We start from the raw sequence: 19,441 nt of genomic DNA, 5'->3' as shown, positions 1-19,441 counted from the left end.
TTGGAAACTGATGAAAAGAAAGACAACAATGATGGATTTGTAGAACGAAGAAAGAGAATCACGGGAGCCGACACAAGTTTAGAACTGATGGATCGTTTGCATTTGGACATGTGGTTGCAAGAAAAGTATTTGCTGAACGGGGTGGATGTCCGCCTGAGACTGAATCGTAGCAGTGCCGCTTTCCATTTGATGGCTGAACGTGACGGTTACAAAACCAAAATCCTAGAAGCCAGACTCTACGTACGCCGTGTGGAAGTGTTACCTAAAGTGGGAAACGACATCAGTCAGACGTTGAGCAGAACGGCTGCCAAGTATCCCATACGACGCGTGGAAGTGAAAACCTTCACCATTCCCAAGGGACAGCGATCCATGATCGAAGATCATCTGTTCCAAGGACAGTTACCCAAACGTTTGATCGTTGGTATCGTCGAGAATACAGCCTTCAACAGAGCTGCCGAAAAAAATCCTTTCTACTTTCAACACTTTGGCGTGTCCAAAATCGAAGTCAGTCGCGATGGCAAGACCTTGTGTACCCGACCTTTCGAACCTGACTTTAAAAAGAAGAATTACTTGAGATCGTACTTGTCCCTGTACGAAGCCACCGGACAGTTAGGAACCAATACCAGTCACGGTATTACGTACGAGGATTATGCAGGAGGCTACGCTTTGTGGGCTTTCGATTTCACTCCAGACCAAGGCAGCGACGAGGGACATTTCCACCCTATAAAATCCGGCCAGATTCGTTTGGAAATTCAGTTTAAAGACCGAGACCCTGATGAAACGGTGACCGTCATCCTGTATGCAGAATTCGATAATACCATAGAAATCAACAGTTTGAGAGAAGTCATCCTAGATTACTAGAAACCATGGAAGACTGTTATCCCTCTTTACCTAGTGGAGAAACTTTTAGTGTTGCATTGTTGTTAAAAATGTTAGAGCTGTTGTTTAGTGTTAAGTGATTTTTGAATAAAAAATGTTGTGTTTTGAAAAAATTGTTTGATGTTATATTGTTGGATTATTGTTAAAAAATGTTAGAGTTGTTGTTTAGTGTTAAATGATTTTTGAATAAAAATTGTTGTGTTTTGAAAAAAATGCCTTTGTCTTTTGTTTAGCTATAAGAATGTTGGATTGATGCTCTTTCATTTCTTACTATCCCTCTCATGACACTCACTAAACGTTGCGACTCAAAAACCGTGTGGGGGATGTTTTCCTTCACGTCCGCGCTTTGACTTTAAGAACCGGGTTGTTTCCAGTCTAACCATCCATTGTCGACTCATCCTCCTAAGAAGATGTGCTCCAAACTAGCTAAACTCAACGAAGCCTACGTGAATTTGCATAGGGTCAGACACAGTCTGATACCGAAGCCAGAAGAAATAGAGAATGTGAGAATGTTAAAAATCACTGAAGACCTGATAGAAGAGCTCTTCAGAGAAGAAATGAACAGGGAAAAAGAAGAATGGACAGAGAAGTACAGACTTCAGAGACAGCAGCAACAACAACAACAAGAGCAGCAACAGCAACCTGAAGCTGACAGAGGCTTTGTCGATTGTCGTATCGACACCAAAGAGTTCTTCTTTTCTTTCCGAAGAAGCAGACCTATCGCCAGAAAGTCTATCCTCAGAGGACATCGCATTCTTAGAAACTAAAAAGAATGCATAGCAAAACAAAAAAACAGCCCTTTTCAGGGTTACCCAATACTCTAGAAAAGAAATAACCATCGATTTGCCAATGTGTGTAGGTAGAGTAGTGTGAAAATAAACACTAACTCTTTTTTAAGATAGTGTGAGGGTATGTGTTTGTGTGTTGGTGCTTGTAAGAGCTAAGGTATGATTGTGTGAATAGTAGATTATGGGTTTCTTTATTGTTTCTTAGCGTAGGTGGAGAGTATAGTTAGGGTTCTGTAAGCGCTCACGTACGATTATGTGGATAGTAGATTATGGATTTTGTTTATTGTTTCTTAGCGTATGTGAAGAGTATAGTTGGGGTTTTGTAAGCGCTCACGTACGATTGTGTGGATAGTAGATTATGGATTTTGTTTATTGTTTCTTAGCGTATGTGGAGAGTATAGTTTGGGTTTTGTAAGCGCTCACGTACGATTGTGTGGATAGTAGATTATGGATTTTGTTTTAATGATTTGCGTGTGTAAATAGTAGAGTTGGGGTTTGTTTATTGTTGCTTCACTTATGTGGATAGTATATTATATGAAATGAGAAAAGTAGGGATGTTTTCTTTCACGTCTGCACGATGTTAGGTCATGATCTAGGTAATATCAATTTTATGTTTTAGGGGGATGTTTTCCTTCACGTCCGCGCTTTTCGTATAAGAACCCACAGTATTCGTCGTTCAAACCATTCTACGGAATAAGATACAAGGAAGATGGTAGCTGTAACAGAATTGTTTAACCAGTTGAAAGACATTTGGTACTGGATGGTGGATGGAGCTTATGCAGTGGAAAGGATTGAACGAGAATGGAAGTATGAAGTAACCAGGGAGTTTGTAAGAAGGCAAGTGACAAACCTAAAATTAGCCATGGATCTGGTGGCAGAGATGATAGAAGAAGAAGTAAAAAGACTAAGAGGCTTTACAGATCCAGAGTATGTAAAGACTGGTCACTTAAAGGAAGCCATGGATAATGTGATAGAAGTCAGGTGCTTTTTGGAAGACGTAATGGAATGGACAGAGTGGTCCTTTGCCAAAAAAGGCCTAGACCAGCTTAAGAAATCGGAACAACTTATGAGAAAAGTAATGGACGAAGAAGTGAAAAAGATCAAAGACAAGTGGAATAAAGAACGAAAGGAGAAAGAAAACTTAAAGAAAAAAGAGGCCTTTGACAAACTCAACAACAATTGGATCAAGATACAAGAGAAGTTCAGGGCTATGGGTCACCCAGACTGGTTACCAGAAAAAGAAAAAAGGAAGAACAAAGGAATTTTGGGAAAGATTAGGTGGTGGATGAGAAAATGGAGGAAATAGAAGAAGAAGCAGAAGAAAGCCAAAGGCCCTTTTCAGGGCCAGCCATATTTCTCGAAAAGAGACAGCCTTTCCATTGCCTACCCTTTTTTTAAATTTAAATTTAAATTTAAATTTAAATTTTAAAAAATTTAAAAAAAATAAATCCCAAAAGCCCAAACTCTATTCCCCATGTTAATTTCCCCTTGTCGCTAGACAGACCCACACTATAGTTCCATGTTAAATTCCCCTTGTACGTAGAGTGTCCCACGATTTTTCGCCATGTTAAATTTCCCTTGACGCTAATCTGACCCACGATTTTTCTCCATGTTAAATTTCCCTTGACGCTAATCTGACCCAGGGGTCTCTGTAATGCTAATTCCCACTGACGGTAAAGTGGCCCACCTTACTACTAGCAAAGTAGCCAAGCAGAAAGTTACTTACCAATTGTCTTACAATTTAACAATCCAGCATGAACAGTAATCAGGGTAGCTTAATTGCTCAGTGAACACAACTCGAACAGGTAACCCTGGTTCAAGGTTACCTAAATGGCTATATATGTGTAAATTGAGAATAACACAATAATTGAACCTCATGACTTTATTTCAGTCCTTGACAAACAATAACCACATAAAATAATAAAATACCTACTTCTGCCTAATTAAAACATGAATATATACAATTATAAAATACATACTACTGCTACACAAATATTGACACTTGTAGCATTGCACTCACAATTGCTGACGGAACACATGGACTTACAAAACATTTGAAAATACGAAGTGAAAAGTAAAAAGTCTTGGCTCGCACGGACTGGTATCATCCCATTTTACTTTACAATTGCCAAGTAAAGCTGATGTTTCTTTTTTGCCGCACTTGTGCTAAAATTGTAACAAAGGCCAATCATGTTATCACACACAAGAAGAACGAGAATTGACGGGGAGGTGGATAAGCGTCGAATTGTTTAATGCTCTGGACCTGTAATGCCAACAGTTAGAAATGTACATTTACCACTTTCCTAAGACAGAACAGTACCACATGTGCGACGAGATTAAGAAAAGCATTTTCGTGGACTACGTGGATGCTTGTTGAAATAAAAACAAGAAGCCAGTGGATATCCTTCATGGTGTCAAACTCCCCATGACCAAATGAAATTCAAAGCAAAATACTTTGACCATGAAGGCATCACTTTAGACTACGTGGAAAAAAGAACGACTGCGATTGTTTGCCAAAGTGAAAATGGCACAACATTTTACCCAAGACGGAGTATTGGACAGAACCTTCCCGTTACCTCCAGCTATATTAAGAAGACAAAAGTAAATACATGAAACAGTGAACGTCATTGGTGAAGGTTTGATCCTGGTCAATTACGGAGAAGAACTTGAGTTTGTACAGGCCGACGATTTCGGACATGTTATCATTGTTGCCTACGTGACAGTCCATGTTTATTTAAAACTATACAAAGCCATACACAAATTAGAAGATCGCGTCTCTTGTATTTTGATAAGGACAGTTGTATCTACATCGATCGCCTTGGTCACCGTCATCCTTCAATCGATGGAGACCGTTTGGGAGCCTGGACGGCCGAGAACCCCGAAGACAAGATTCTAAGTTTTGCTAGCGGCAGTCCAAAGAATACGGATACGAATACCGAGACAAACAAGGAGAATTCCACACCGAGTGTAAAGTAAAATAATTGACTCTAAATCATCTCACGAGTCAAGCAGAGAACTTTATTGTGTTGAAAGAAGCTCTGCAGTCTGGAAAGGATCCAACTTTTAAAATGACCGCCTACGAACCTCAGAAACCTATACGTTTAGCCACTCACCAAATCGTAAGTCGACCATTTGTTAGAAACAGTGTATCAAATAGTGTCTCAGAAGCGAGTGCAGCTTCCCAACCGCTTCACATTTCCTTACGAAAATGCTGTTATTGCACAACCCATAAAGCGAAACACTTCCAAGACCGATAGGTCATTTTGACATCAAGCGTCAAGCGAGAAAGATGAATTCTTTCAAATAGAATCAAGGCAACAAGAGATTTAGGTTCAGTGATGAAAAAGTCGAGTGTGACGCTGTGCATTGCAATTTTCTATAGCATACACAATTTCGGCAGGCTATTATTTTAGTGCACAATATTTGGTGCAAACTATTGGTGCTATTTTCGAGAATCAATTTGGCAATGCCCTGTAAAAAATGAATCGAAGTTTCAATATCGAGTACCACAACATAGCTCGTCGCCAGCTGATGATATTGTTGGATGCCAAAACTTTGTCCATCACTTTTCATCCCAACTTTTTGACATGTGTGCAGACATCGAATTGCCCCCCAACGTCCGAGACATCAATAACAATGATCGATTTTACAAGTATTTTTGTTACACTGTGTTTTGCAGTTGGGTTTAGTTTTATATCCCTTAAGTGGGTAGAATGTTCCACGTGGTCCTAGCATCTTCAATAATAGTGGTGGTGTGAAAAAGTCTTTTAGGACAGGGACGTTTCTGGTCTTTGTCCAATTCTTAATCTTGTTGCGCTGTTAATGTCGCTTCATAATACACATGTCCCTTACCTATGTCTGCAGTGGTTAAATATATGTGGGGTCATTTTAGTTTCAGCATTGCTATGAATCCTGTCGGTGGTCGACTATAATTTTCTCTTTTTGAAACTTCTATCTTGGTGTCTTGATTTGTCTTTGTAGTTCTTGTTTTCCTTGTGGGTACTTGTCTTTTTCTTGTTGGTTAATGAGTTATGTTCTTAATCTCAGTTCCTCATAATTTAGACCTAATTTCGATATTTCCACGTGTTTGGCCATTTGTTGCCCCGGACTACGTCAAACTATGGTAGTAATTTATGCCTGGCCAGAAAAAATTTAATTCTAAATTGTGTTGTTTTGCTAGTTCAGCAACTAACAATTTGTTACTGATATTGTTTAGTTTTTTCTTGCAGCTACTTAAATATAACGTTACTTTTATCGTATGATAGTTTATTCTATCACTAAAGTTAGTTTCGTATCGTTTATTTTTCAGAGCAGTAAAATGTATCGCTTGGAGACCAGGAAACCAGGAAACCGTGACCCAATCAGTGGCAGTTCGAGGTGCGCATCCTCACCCAGTGTTACAACAAGGCATACCACCATCATCCAGTAACCACCATGATAGAGACCGCTGAACAATTGACTGAACTACACGGGTTTGAGGCATTCACGGAACAGCGGCTCGACGAACCACAGAGTGCATCGTAAATAAAGAAAAAGGAAGACCACGTTCGCACCTTTGGAATGCAGACCAAACACTACTGTAAGGGCAATTATTAAACAAATGAATGTTATGTCAAGGGTTTCAACTTTGGCTTCGAAAACCAATTAGATTGAACTTTTGTCACGAATTCGGTCCTTTGGTGAACGTTCAAAATTTCACCTTAATATACTAATACAGACAGAAAGGTATTATAGTCGCTTTGACTTGTATTTGATTCTGCTAGTATTAAACCTTTTATGTACGCTTCGTAGTCAACATATAAAACATTTTAGGAAAAATAGGAATATTGGCTTGCTTTACTTTATGGGTGACTCTAATTACGATTGTGGTAAACACAGAATTAGCAATATGGAATACACATTAGTATAACTGGGTTAAACAGTTTTTCTAGGCGTTTCAGGCAGTCCCCACTGAAGCTTTGCCTCTTATACAGAGTCCCTTTGCTCCACGAAATCTACTGACTGGAAATAATGAATGTGTCTTGGATCTATTCCCACTCATTTCAGCCACTAAGCAGATCGTTTGGGACTTTACTGTACCGCCATCTGTGTCTTAATTAAAAGGCAAATTTTGTTTGCATTGACGCGTGGGTGATGAGACTTTTTCCTTCAACTACGATCAATTAAAGATTCTGCCATTGTGGCAATTAACTAGTCACACTTAAACTAAGTGAGCAAGTGACTATAACCCAAATAAGTAAGTAAGAAGTCGTGCCTATCAACATCTAAGAGTAAAGGGTAGCCAGCAGTAACAAAATGGAAAATTTATAAGAGGTGCTAGATGCTCTAGTCATGGTTGAACAATTGATAGAAAAAGTGGAGGTTGGCTTCTACAGCCTCAGGAGAGTGACAACAGAGCTGCATAATTTTAGAAAAATAAAAGGATTGTTGAAAGATTTCTTCAAGCAGGAAAAAGATCTAAAGGAGACAAATGAGAAGATGGATAAGGAGAGGAAAGAGGAAGAGAATGAAAGAAGAAAAAAGAGGAGGGGAGGATAAAGATGACCAGAAAATGAAGAAGAAGAAGAGAAATGTCACTTAGAAGATGAGAAGTTGGTGGAGAAGAAGGAAGGATAGAAATTTGCAGAAACTAAACGACCCATTCATGGCCATTGCATTGCCTCGAAAAGAGTTTTACTATCTTGCCATATTTTGTTTGTCTGTTAAGTGTGTATTTGTTGGTATGTATATACATATATGTCGATACTTTGTTTGTCCCCATCAACCCTTGACCATGAATAGGCTCTATAAATTTTGATTTCACCAAATACAGTCCCAATATATTTTGACCCTACAAATTTTGACTACATAGTGCAAACCCCCATTTCCTAATATAAGCTAATAAGACCCTATATTGTCCCCTACTACTACTAACTTGGGTGGCAGCAGGACTTCATAGCTACATGGCAATATTGTTGGTAAGAAAGCAACATACTTGCCAACAGAATATATTGGTTGTAATAAAGCAACATGGCTGTCATCAGGGCAATATTGTTGGTAATAAAGCAACGTAGTTGTCAACAGGGCAATTCTGTTGGTAATAAAGTAATATGGTTGGCAACAAAACAACGTATATATATATATATATATATATATATATATATATATATATATATATATATATATATATATATATATAATAATCTTAACATAATTGTTACTATGTGCTAATATATAGGAGTCAATATTTAATACTGATTAGAGATTTACCGAGAATAAAAGTCTATACAAATGATTGTCATCACATTTTATATAATTCATGTATTAGCCGACATATTTTCAAGAGACAAAAGTGGTTCTTCCACAATAATTTTAATCGCCTTCAACAGTTTACAAATTGAGTTGCTAAACTGAATGGTGTATTGCCACATGTTTTTCCTGCAAAAATGCAATTGCACATATAATCAATGCTAGGAATTATGTGTCTAGTTTTCTTGGGTCTGGTCACCTCTATTTAGTAAGATGGAAATAAGATATAGAAATAAACAATATGGTCAATACATACATAAACATACTCGTCCATCCAGAAATACAGGAGAGAGAGAGAGAGAGAGAGAGAGAGAGAGAGAGAATTTACAATAAGGAAGAAAACTTTAGGGTGAAATTAGGTTTATTTCTCCTCTTTTGGTCCTCTTATTAATTTGTACCAATCTGTTCTCCACTGTTACCACAGTTATATGAATATCTGACAAATATACGATTCATCTAAAGCACAGTTCTCAGCTTGAAGCCGAAAATCGAGAGTCTCTTCGGTTTCTGCACAATTACGACGAGGACTAGGATTGGGTTCGTTTAGCGCCCATACTACCGACCGTGGTGAAATAACGTCCCCTCTCACTGTCACGAAAGGGGATGCAGGATTCGCTCGAGTAGCTCCTACCCAGAAATCTCGATCGCATCCCCCTGAAATGAAACACGCATGACTGTCAGTTCCGTGTTTTGGTCTGGAAATTTAATTCGGTATTAATCAATCTTTAACTTTACGACCATTATATCATTGGAATTGAAGTTTTAACAAATTTATAGGCAAGTAAATCTTTACTTTACTGGCAGTAATGTATCGAGATGTAATTGTTTGTGCCAAGATAGAATGCAGAAGTTTAATATGCTTGCTTAATGTCTGCCTGTTTTGGGTCAAGCTGAAATAACATTTTCCATTGAAAGTATTAACCTTTACTGCAATTAACATATATTCATTATGTCGCAACCTACTTTGTTAGTGATTCAATGTACCATATATTCAAGATAAAATACGATCTGAAACCAAAAGCTACGAGCGGGTGAAACCATAATCATTATCGAGCAATATTGTTAGTACATATAAAATAGTTATTTATTCGCGACAAATGTTCTCGGTTTCGGCTGGTTGAGCTATACAGTATCTCACTACTAATATTGTCACTTCTTTTATGATCGGCAAGTCTCGTGAAGCTTTCATGTCCTAAGGTCTTTGTTATTGCTGTCTATTCGTCTAGTCTATCTTAATGCTTATTTTGTACAGAAAAAGAGGATACTAGTTCTATTGACTACATCGCCGAGTAGATGAGCCTCTTACGATTCAAACCGCGATCACAACAGGAAATTACTCATCTAAAACGTTGTAATAACTACAATGCTGTCTTTCTGATTCATCTGGGTGATAACGATTCCATCCTATCGATATACATTTTGGTTTGAATTTTCATCGGAATACCGGAAGCTAACAGCATACGTAGTACGTGTTGGTGTGTGTGATTTAGATTTTTAAAGGAACAATGTTATACTTGTCGCTATAATGTCTGCAGTGTGGCACTTTATAGTGATGTTTAGCATTGGGGCATCATGCTACATACATGTAGCGTCATATCCCAACCAGTCACATTAGCTGTACACCAGGAAGACCAGTTTAAATACTAACCTCTTAATGATGAGCGCAAAGCAATGCAGCTGCTCGTAACATTTTGATAAGTCTTTGAGATGATCCGGCTGAGGATCAAACCCGAGACATACGGCATCCATGGCGAACGCTCTAGTAACATAGGCCACCAAAGCGGTCTACGTAGTTTGTTGTTCATAACACAAATACTAAAACATAACTAAGAGGTATAGACTAACGATCTCCAAACATTAAAAATTCAAAATACTTATTATTCATTTAAATAAAAACGCATATATGCACACACACATTTATACTACTCCCTAGTGGTCGGGATAATGAATTGGATACAGACGATTGACTTCATCTGATTAGTGGATCGCTCGTTATTCTGCCATTTCGGCATGTTTTCTGTATTAGATTGAACACAATGTCGGTCTTTTACCTTGGCTACTTTTTGCAACATCCACGACAAAGTCGTAGTAGCATACGTCAACATTCATAAGATCTCCTCCATCAGCTACACACGATGCCTGGGCATCAGTAAAGTTACGGCAGTTTTGGTTTTCGACTCGATAACAGAAGTTTCCACACCTGGTCGAGTGAAATCTATATCTCGTCGGACATACTGAAGTAAAATTTGAAAAACGATCGTTTTAGTTATAGATTAGATTGCGGAATATGTATGTAACCCTAGAGGGACTTTCTCCTAACTAAACAATATTCTATGTATACCGTATATCGGGTACTGTTGGCGAACAGAAATCTTGGCGAAATTGAATGTAGATTTTGGGGTGTGAATTATGTGCTTCTCTTTTAGCATACCTATGAGTGCCAAGCAAAACATGCTGCAATATTTAGGGAAATGTTCAACGTTCTAGGTTTGGCACAAATCCATTCCATCTTTAAATTTTAAAAACAATCTAAGTATAGCGCTAATCAAATATACTGCAGAGATCGTGTTTCCATTCTTCGTTCTGACTCAGGCTGATTTCATGTGCCACGTTTTGACCAATCTTTGTTATAAACTTTCTAACTGTAGAGCAATAATTCGCAGTTGATATTCATAAATCTAGCTGAACAGTTAGTTATCCATTGTTTTATTACTAATGTAATTAGCATTTAACTGAAGGACGGAGTGTTACGAGTATGTGCTCTTAAAAACGGTAACAGAGAAGAATGAAGACAAAAAGCATTGTCAGATTTAACAACTAATATATTTCTCTAGGCTACAAAGTGAAAAATGAGAAAATTGAGCTTCCCGTATTACGAATTAAATCCAAAAATAATCCAAGATTTTATATTTTAAAAAAAAGTACATGTCCTATCAATGAAAAGTTCTAAGTGAATCAAAGTTCAAATCCCGTTGAAAATCCAATTGGAAGGCAATGACATCTGTAATAGTCAGTGTTGTACTGATGTGTCAGCAGTCTCTTGTTGAATCGCATAAAATATTATTCTAGTTCTTGAATTCCTTATAAATTCCAGTAAAAGTCTTTGTCAAAGAATTATCCGAGCGCATTTGTATTTCTAGGGAAAATAATCACTTGAAAGTCAATAATTTGAAGAAAATAAAAGCTCATCTCTAACTGGACACAACATAAAACAACTTGACATCTCAAGTTTTAAAGCACGAAAGATCGAATTTGTATCATAACATCAGTCATGCAACTAAATAAAAGGTGAAATAGATTTCCGGATGGGGGAAAAAGAGTTCATTATTCTGGCAAAAATAGAAGTTTGTTTATGAATTGAAACTTGGTTGATGTAACGCAGTCCAAGTATTACCTTGACCCAAATTAATGATTGCTGGTCTGACAAGGATAATAAAAAAAACATAAAAAGTTGTTTACTAAAACTGTCACTGATTTTGAGACAAGGCCAGGAACTAGATTAATTGTTTCTATTATTAGTTATTTACAACGATAAAAAAAAATGAAAACAATCATCAGGTAAAACAAAACTGAACACTATTCTGGACAATATAAAATCCAGTAAACAATATTCCATTACAATAGCATGTAACGGAATAGCAAGAATCTTAAACCTAACAAAGAATTATATTTCATATACATAACACGGAGATTTCCAGACCGTTAGGCACTAGTCAAAAAATGTTTCCAGAAATTAGGCCACATACATCTTACAGTAGAAGAACAGTTAATGGCACAGCGCGTTCCGGATGGGGAAACATGTTCGTTGTCACTTAAGTAATCATTTTTGCTAACAAGTAAAAGATATAAACGAAAACTTGTAAAGGTGGAAGTACTAATATCATCGAGACAGGCAATGTTTTCAACAGGGACACATGGCACACTGAGAAGCAAAAATACAAGCCATAAAACAAAAGTAATTAAATATAATGACTGAAAACTTTAAAACATTGAAATAAATGTTAAAATGAAAGTATAAAAATATCAGTTATATATCGTAACTAGTTTCTTTTGAACATTTCACATTGCCTTATTTAAATCAACCAAAAGGATCAGACATAAGCTCTTACAGCTTAGTTTGTCTTATTCCTATAATAAATACCTTAGTTAATATTATTAGGCATGATAGTAAATTAACAAGTTTAAGTATTAGGCATGATAGTAAATTAACAAGTGTAAGTATTAGGCATGATAGTAAATTAACAAGTGTAAGTATTAGGCATTATAGTAAATTAACAAGTGTAAGTATTAGGCATGATAGTAAATTAACAAGTGTAAATATTAGGCATGATAGTTAATTAACAAGTGTAAGTATTAGGCATGATAGTAAATTAACAAGTGTAAGTATTAGGCATGATAGTAAATTAACAAGTGTACGTATTAGGCATGATAGTAAATTAACAAGTGTAAGTATTAGGCATGATAGTAAATTAACAAGTGTAAATATTAGGCATGATAGTAAATTAACAAGTGTAAGTATTAGGCATGACAGTAAATTAACAAGTGTAAGTATTAGGCATGACAGTAAATTAACAAGTGTAAATATCAGGCATGATAGTAAATTAACAAGTGTAAGTATTAGGCATGACAGTAAATTAACAAGTGTAAGTATTAGACATGATAGTAAATTAACAAGTGCAAATATTAGGCATGATAATAAATTAACAAGTGTAATTATTAGGCATGATAGTAAATTAACAAGTGTAAGTATTAGGCATGATAGTAAATTAATAAGTGTAAGTATTAGGCATGATAGTAAATTAACAAGTGTAAGTATTAGGCATGATAGTAAATTAACAAGTGTAAGTATTAGGCATGACAGTAAATTAACAAGTGTAAATATCAGGCATGATAGTATATTAACAAGTGTAAGTATTAGGCATGATAGTAAATTAACAAGTGTAAGTATTAGGCATGACAGTAAATTAACAAGTGTAAGTATTAGGCATGACAGTAAATTAACAAGTGTAAATATTAGGCATGATAGTAAATTAACAAGTGTTAGTATTAGGCATGACAGTAAATTAACAAGTGTAAGTATTAGGCATGACAGCAAATTAACAAGTGCAAGTATTAGGCATGACAGTAAATTAACAAGTGTAAGTATTAGGCATGATAGTAAATTAACAAGTGTAAGTATTAGGCATGACAATAAATTAACAAGTGTAAGTATTAGGCATGATAGTAAATTAACAAGTGTAAGTATTAGGCATGATAGTAAATTAAAAAGTGTAAATATTAGGCATGATAGTAAATTAACAAGTGTACGTATTAGGCATGACAGTAAATTAACAAGTGTACGTATTAGGCATGATAGTAAATTAACAAGTGTACGTATTAGGCATGACAGTAAATTAAAAAGTGTAAATATTAGGCATGATAGTAAATTAACAAGTGTAAGTATTAGGCATGACAGTAAATTAACAAGTGTAAGTATTAGGCATGACAGTAAATTAACAAGTGTACGTATTAGGCATGACAGTAAATTAACAAGTGTACGTATTAGGCATGACAGTAAATTAACAAGTGTACGTATTAGGCATGATAGTAAATTAACAAGTGTACGTATTAGGCATGATAGTAAATTAACAAGTGTACGTATTAGAACTGATAGTAAATTGACAAATGCAAGTATTAGACTTATTATTAAGTTAGAATGTGTAAATATTAGATATGAGATAAATTTAACAAGTGTAAGTAGAGAGTAGCAGCATAATATCAAATGAGGACTTCAAAAAGTTAGGAAAAAGTAAAGAAACAGAGAAAGATAAATTTAGAGTAATACAATATTTTGTCATTGCGTTTTACGGTAATCTGATTGCCCAGCCCCTTTTGAATTATTTTGGTTCAAACGTGTATGAACCCAATTTGTTTAAGCCACACCCACCTGCACTACTTTTCTGTTCTGTACACAATGCTCTATGAGGACTCTATTTAGAATATAAGATCCATCAACTTTTACCTAAGACTTTAATCATGAACCAAATACTTGACATTATCTCAAATAATCGAGCTAGCTTTGTGTAAACAAATGTCCTAAACATTGATGAAACTGAATAACAATTTCGTGGTTTGCCGGAAAAGAACGAAACAGTCTTTGTGGACGATGAGTTCTATCGTGCAAATATGGACTTTGAGTTTTCAACTGAAGTGGTGGCCACGTCTTCATCTTAGAATTGGGCGTGGCTTAAAAAATGACGCTTGTCCCTAACTGGCTGTATGATTGTTGCGCCGTATGATTGAAAATGAAAATGCAAAAATGTTATTAAACTATGAATTGATTTAAATTTTTTTTGCTGAATATATATATAAGGATTATTTTGTTTTAAGTTCAACGAAGTATGAACTGAACAATTCTGTGCAGACTTGTAAATCGTTTTTTTTTTCTTCTTCAGTTCATACTTCGTTAAATGTAAAAAGAATTAAACAGTCAATCTCTAAACGGTTTATACAAAACAATAACATTTGTAATGAAGCATAAGAGCCATAGCTTACACTCCCCAAATTAGAATAAAGGACGGATGATCAGTTTAAAGAAGATAATCTTGACATTTATAAACACTTTGTTCACATTATGCACAGCATATGGAATTGATTTTGAAGTAGATAAGTCACGAATATGGAAGATCCACCTACGTAATTCAATTTTATCCTGATTATATCTCTTTAAGTATTGCATTCACCACTTGTGAAATGTTTAAATCTTGCTTCAAAACAAGTTTCATCGGAGCAGGAGATAATTATTTTAACGATGAGCTGGCAAGAAATAATCTCGTTGAATTTAGCATGAGATATGTACAAGAGTTTACATTAGAAATGCAACATTTGTAAACAACGAATAGGGTTGGTGCACGTAAGTGTGTAAGATGTGAGACAGAGAAGACTTCTACGTCACCTGAAACCGTAGTAGTAATCTGGCTTTGGCGTAAACTGTTGAAAATAAGAGCGGCCAGTGCTGAAACAATAATGAAAGGTTTCTTTATTTGCAAATATAATTCTAAAAATAGATAACGTTCATGCTGGCAAGATCTATTAAGGATGAAAACAAAGCAGCTAAATTAAATTAAAAACATAAAACATTTTTACATTATTAATGCATACATACAACAGCAATGAACATGATGCACGTGTATACGTGTTAACATTTGTGTTTCCCACAAAAACAAAACAACAGATAAAACAAAAGATAACTAAAAGGAGCCAAATATGTTAACGTAAAACACAATAATTGTCAGAACGTTATTTTTTTTACAATAAATAGCCGAACCAAACATTAATTTAAGACATTTTAAAAAATCCCTGACGTTTAATGAAAATGAGGCTTATATCATGTTTCTTGCGCTATACTGTATACTAGAATGAACTCTACATACATACATGCATACATACATACATACATACATACATACATACATACATAGAGAAAGAGAGATAGAATGTGTGAGAGAAAGAGAGAGTCTGTGTATGTGAGAGAAAGTGAGAGAGAGGAGGATGGGAGAGGAATAGTAGTAGGGGAGAATAATAGATATAGGGGGCAGGAGTGAGAGCGGCGACAGTGGGAGAGAGAGAGACCTAACACTCCGAAATTAGCTCCATATCCAGAATGAGATACACCCACAGGTACTAGAGCAGGTCGTGGTGGTACTTTGATTATTGCTTGCCCTAGATTGAAGCTGGTAACACGAGTAGTACAAAGCAGCACAATCAGACAGAAGAAGACGATGAATCTCATGGTTGTCTTCCTTCTTTAAGAAAAGACAGAATAAATTAAATTGTCGTCTACTATTTATCTATATATCTATCGTCTAGTGGCATAATTAGAAAACTGACCTCTATATTAATTGGTCAGAGAAGGGGCAGCCCTGCTTGAAATATTGCTTCTCCCTGGGTCTGATTTATACGTTACTGGAATATGATTTATATTGTCTGATCATTCGGTCTGTATCGAACCGTTTAAAATGTTAATTATATATCCGAATATCTTTTTAACACTAAGATATGCAAAACCTTGATTTTCATTTCATGTTTGTTTGCAGATTTTTCCTATGCAAATGATGGTTCCAACAAGGCGAGAGTCCCGGTTAGTGCCCGTGTATATTTGCACAGTGACCAATGAATCAGGGGTGTAAATATCCGAATACTGTATGTACTGGAATACACTGGTGACAACAGTTTATCTGATTGTTTCAACATCGATAATTTCCTGAGTCGTGACATTGTATAAGTCACACCTTCCTGACAATATCGTTTAAACAATAAAGTCAGATGATACAATGCTGAAATGTTGCTCACATCTGCCTCAGTGATTCTATTATCAGAAAAGTGATTCGTCATAAATTTATCGTCATATGTTTGAAAGAAACCACAGCAAGATACTAATATTTGTAGCCGGTGCTTGTCTCTGAAACTAGCTAATGGACTTCTTGATGCAAACTTCAATACACCTGTGGAAATATGCTATACAAATCTCCTAAGACCCCTTCATCACAACAAAACTCACGAACCTCGAAAAATCCCAGTATGTCTCTAAAACTGGTCGATATATCCACTGATGTTTAGGGAGAAAACTGTATGCAATACTCGAATGACTCATTAATAAGTTAGACCAGTGCCCACGCCACCAACAGACGGACAGATAGAAAGAACGATTTGTCGGATTATAGATGGATATACTCGATGAATTTCCTTGAATGTTAAGAGCTTAATCTTTCATGCAAATGATTATGAAAAATATAAAATATAATGTTTGCCTTTAAGTATTTGTTTGATAATTTATATTGTTACATTACATTTTATTTTTGATCAGGTCTCTCGTTCGAAACTTCAACAATGTTTTGTTTGCTTTTCTTTTCCTTATACACATTCCAAGATAGTATTGTCTTCTTCGAAATTGAAACTAATGCGACTACGGAAGCATCACGAGAAATAGATAGGGAAATTGTCATTATCATCCAACAAAAGTGATTTTTCATAAATTTCATGTCATGTCTTTGAAAGAAACACCGCATTCATAATGTGTTAAACTTGTATCTAGTTCGGTGCTGACCATAAATAAATGTATTCGATCAATCGGTTTTGAATATTAGGAGTTTACTCATTTCAAATGCACGATTGAGTAGCATATAAACTGCAACATTATTCTCTCAGTAACCATGTAAAAATTATGCATTGTTTTCAATACTGTGTTTTGCTTTAAATCAGGTCTCTCCATAAACCTTCACCGTTTTGTTTACGTTTTTTTTTCTTTAGCACTTGTCCCTAATCATTTTTGCCTCGTTGGAATACGAAACCGAAGCAATTACAGAAGCCACAATAGTGAAAGATAGTCTGTGAAAATGCCTGGCATGATACAAATATTTAATTACTTTACCTTGTGAAATAAAGTTATGGACGTGAAATTAAACGTACCTGTTTTCTGGAATTATAACTCAGAAAAACAATAATCTCCACTTTTCCTGAAACTAAAGAAGAACCGCAAAAATGTAATTTCTTGTGCATAGCTTTTTCTACCAGTAAAACCTAACTATTGGCCAAACGAATCAAAGAGAATGAAATGTGAAATGTATAAAAATGCGAGCTTGGTTTGATTGTAAATATATTTTGTTTCTGATAATATAATTTGCATTAACTGAATTAACATTTATCTTTTGGCTTTTAGGCTCAATGCTAATTCATTACCTTTTATGTTAATCAGGGTTCAAATTTTGATTGTTCCAATTAGTCTAACACTTACCTCTACATTTGCCGTGTAATGAAACGCACACGTCTCTACATGCGTAACATGGTATTAGCTTGTCCAACGTCAGCGAATAATTTTGTCCAGTGATGATAACATTGGGAAGACTATCCTGTATTTCATGACACTTTGATGAATTATGAGTTTTTAATAGACGAGCGTATTTTCTCGAAACCGTGCGAAATAAAATAACACAATTTTACAGTCCCTACGTATTTTGCTCCAAAGACATAACAAAGAAGAAAACATTGACGTACAAACACCCCACTTATGGAATTTTAAAGCTACTTTCGTATTATATTATTTTCTAAAATTGAAATTAAATGTTAGTCCATGAAAGAAAGACAACTACTGCTCTGTATTTTAGGGGATTTAATTATGATTTACTTTCGAAATGATTTTTTTCTATATGTGGTAAAATGATATATATTTTGTTAAAATAAAATTACAGCTTATTGGTGGCTATGCTTTTTACTTTAATTTTACACAATTACATTTAATAGTCTTGTAAGTTCGCAGTGTGGTGTTCACTGATTATCTATCTTATTAATATGAAGAGGAATATAATGCCGACCATAACAATGACGTGAACGAATGCATATAACGTAAACAAAAGACATAATCTATTCTTGATTTCATAGATATGGTCTTAGTAGATGATTATTCACCGCGATGACGAATATCCAGAAATATGCAAGTTTAGCATATGCAAGTTTAGCATATGCAAATTACGGTTTCTTGCTCTAGCACGCAAACAGCCTTTTCACGTTATATATATATATATATATATATATATATATATATATATATATATATATATGAGATGCCAGTTTTACATTTATCACCAATTTCTGGACTTTGTTCCTTATAAAATTATCACATTTGTATAGAACCTGAACTCACCTGATCGCAGTTTGATCAGTCCGTCGTTTGTTGCATATACAATAATGCCGACGTATATATATTCAAGACTACCACCTTAGGTGGAGCTAAAGGCGACGAAATGAGGAAACGTATTCCAGGAAATTTAGCTACGATTCATCAAGACTTGTCAGGTGAAATGTTATCAAAGTAGGTTTCAGTACATTATACGCGAAGAAGTCAGCTTATACAGTATGCATTCCTATCTGGATATAAATGTCATGATGACCCTATGGAAACTTATGTCATATACATGCAATAAGGGGCATATAAAACATGTTGCACTAACTTAACTTTCCTTAAGACAACATGTTTAGCGGAAGTAAAAAATTATAAGTTATATAATTCGGTACTTATTACCGTAACCTACTTCTTAGATAAGATTTCTGCTGACAAGATTTGAGATTTGATGAAATTTCCTAGATTACTTCGTCCTCGATAAGATCCTCGTCTACAGAGGCGTAGCTATGATATTTTGCGCCCGGGGACGAACTATAAAATTGGCGCCCCAGCCCCCTCCCCGTTTAATCACATCTTTGAATATTACCCTTGTTTACTTATTATAATGTAACGTTGTAAGCCTCATTTTGGCGCCCCTGTACCTTGGCGCCCGGGGACATATGTACCCCCCTGCCCCTCCCCAGCTACGCCTCTGCTCGTCTATACGGGTAAACCATCTCTCTCTCTCTCCATCTCTCTCTCTCTCTCTCTCTGTATATATATATATATATATATATATATATATATATATATATATATATATATATATATATATATATATATGTGTGTG

General features: G+C 35.5%; 1 protein-coding gene across 2 annotated transcripts; it reads right to left on the bottom strand.

Moving 5' to 3' along the window:
• Positions 1 to 8,298: 8,298 nt before the first annotated feature.
• LOC149779079 (uncharacterized) lies at positions 8,299 to 18,804 on the bottom strand. Of its 2 annotated transcripts, XM_089938557.1 has the most exons (6): positions 18,634 to 18,804; positions 17,403 to 17,455; positions 15,567 to 15,739; positions 14,890 to 14,949; positions 10,007 to 10,189; positions 8,299 to 8,609 (listed from the first exon to the last, which is right to left on the bottom strand). In XM_089938557.1, exons 3-6 carry the CDS (start codon positions 15,724 to 15,726, stop codon positions 8,380 to 8,382), a joined length of 633 nt encoding a protein of 210 aa, XP_089794683.1. In that variant the 5' UTR covers positions 15,727 to 15,739; positions 17,403 to 17,455; positions 18,634 to 18,804; the 3' UTR covers positions 8,299 to 8,379. The 2 variants fall into 2 exon arrangements, with proteins under 2 accessions (XP_089794683.1, XP_089794684.1); XM_089938558.1 differs by lacking the exon at positions 17,403 to 17,455.
• Positions 18,805 to 19,441: the final 637 nt, after the last annotated feature.

This window comes from Sinohyriopsis cumingii, chromosome 17 (genome assembly GCF_028554795.1).
Source record: "Sinohyriopsis cumingii isolate HCF-2022 chromosome 17, ASM2855479v2, whole genome shotgun sequence".
NCBI lineage: Eukaryota > Metazoa > Mollusca > Bivalvia > Unionida > Unionidae > Sinohyriopsis > Sinohyriopsis cumingii.
This window is presented reverse-complemented; position numbering and strand designations above follow the sequence as displayed.

Bases quoted from the DNA above. Each gene is read 5' to 3' on its own strand.
- LOC149779079 (XM_089938557.1), bottom strand. From the start codon at position 15,726: ATGAGATTCATCGTCTTCTTCTGTCTGATTGTGCTGCTTTGTACTACT. The intron at 14,950-15,566 runs GTCTCTCTCTCT...TTATTGTTTCAG, and splicing joins AGCTAATTTCGGAGTGTTAG to CACTGGCCGCTCTTATTTTC. The intron at 8,610-10,006 runs GTAAAAGACCGA...GTTTCATTTCAG, and splicing joins TGTTGCAAAAAGTAGCCAAG to GGGGATGCGATCGAGATTTC.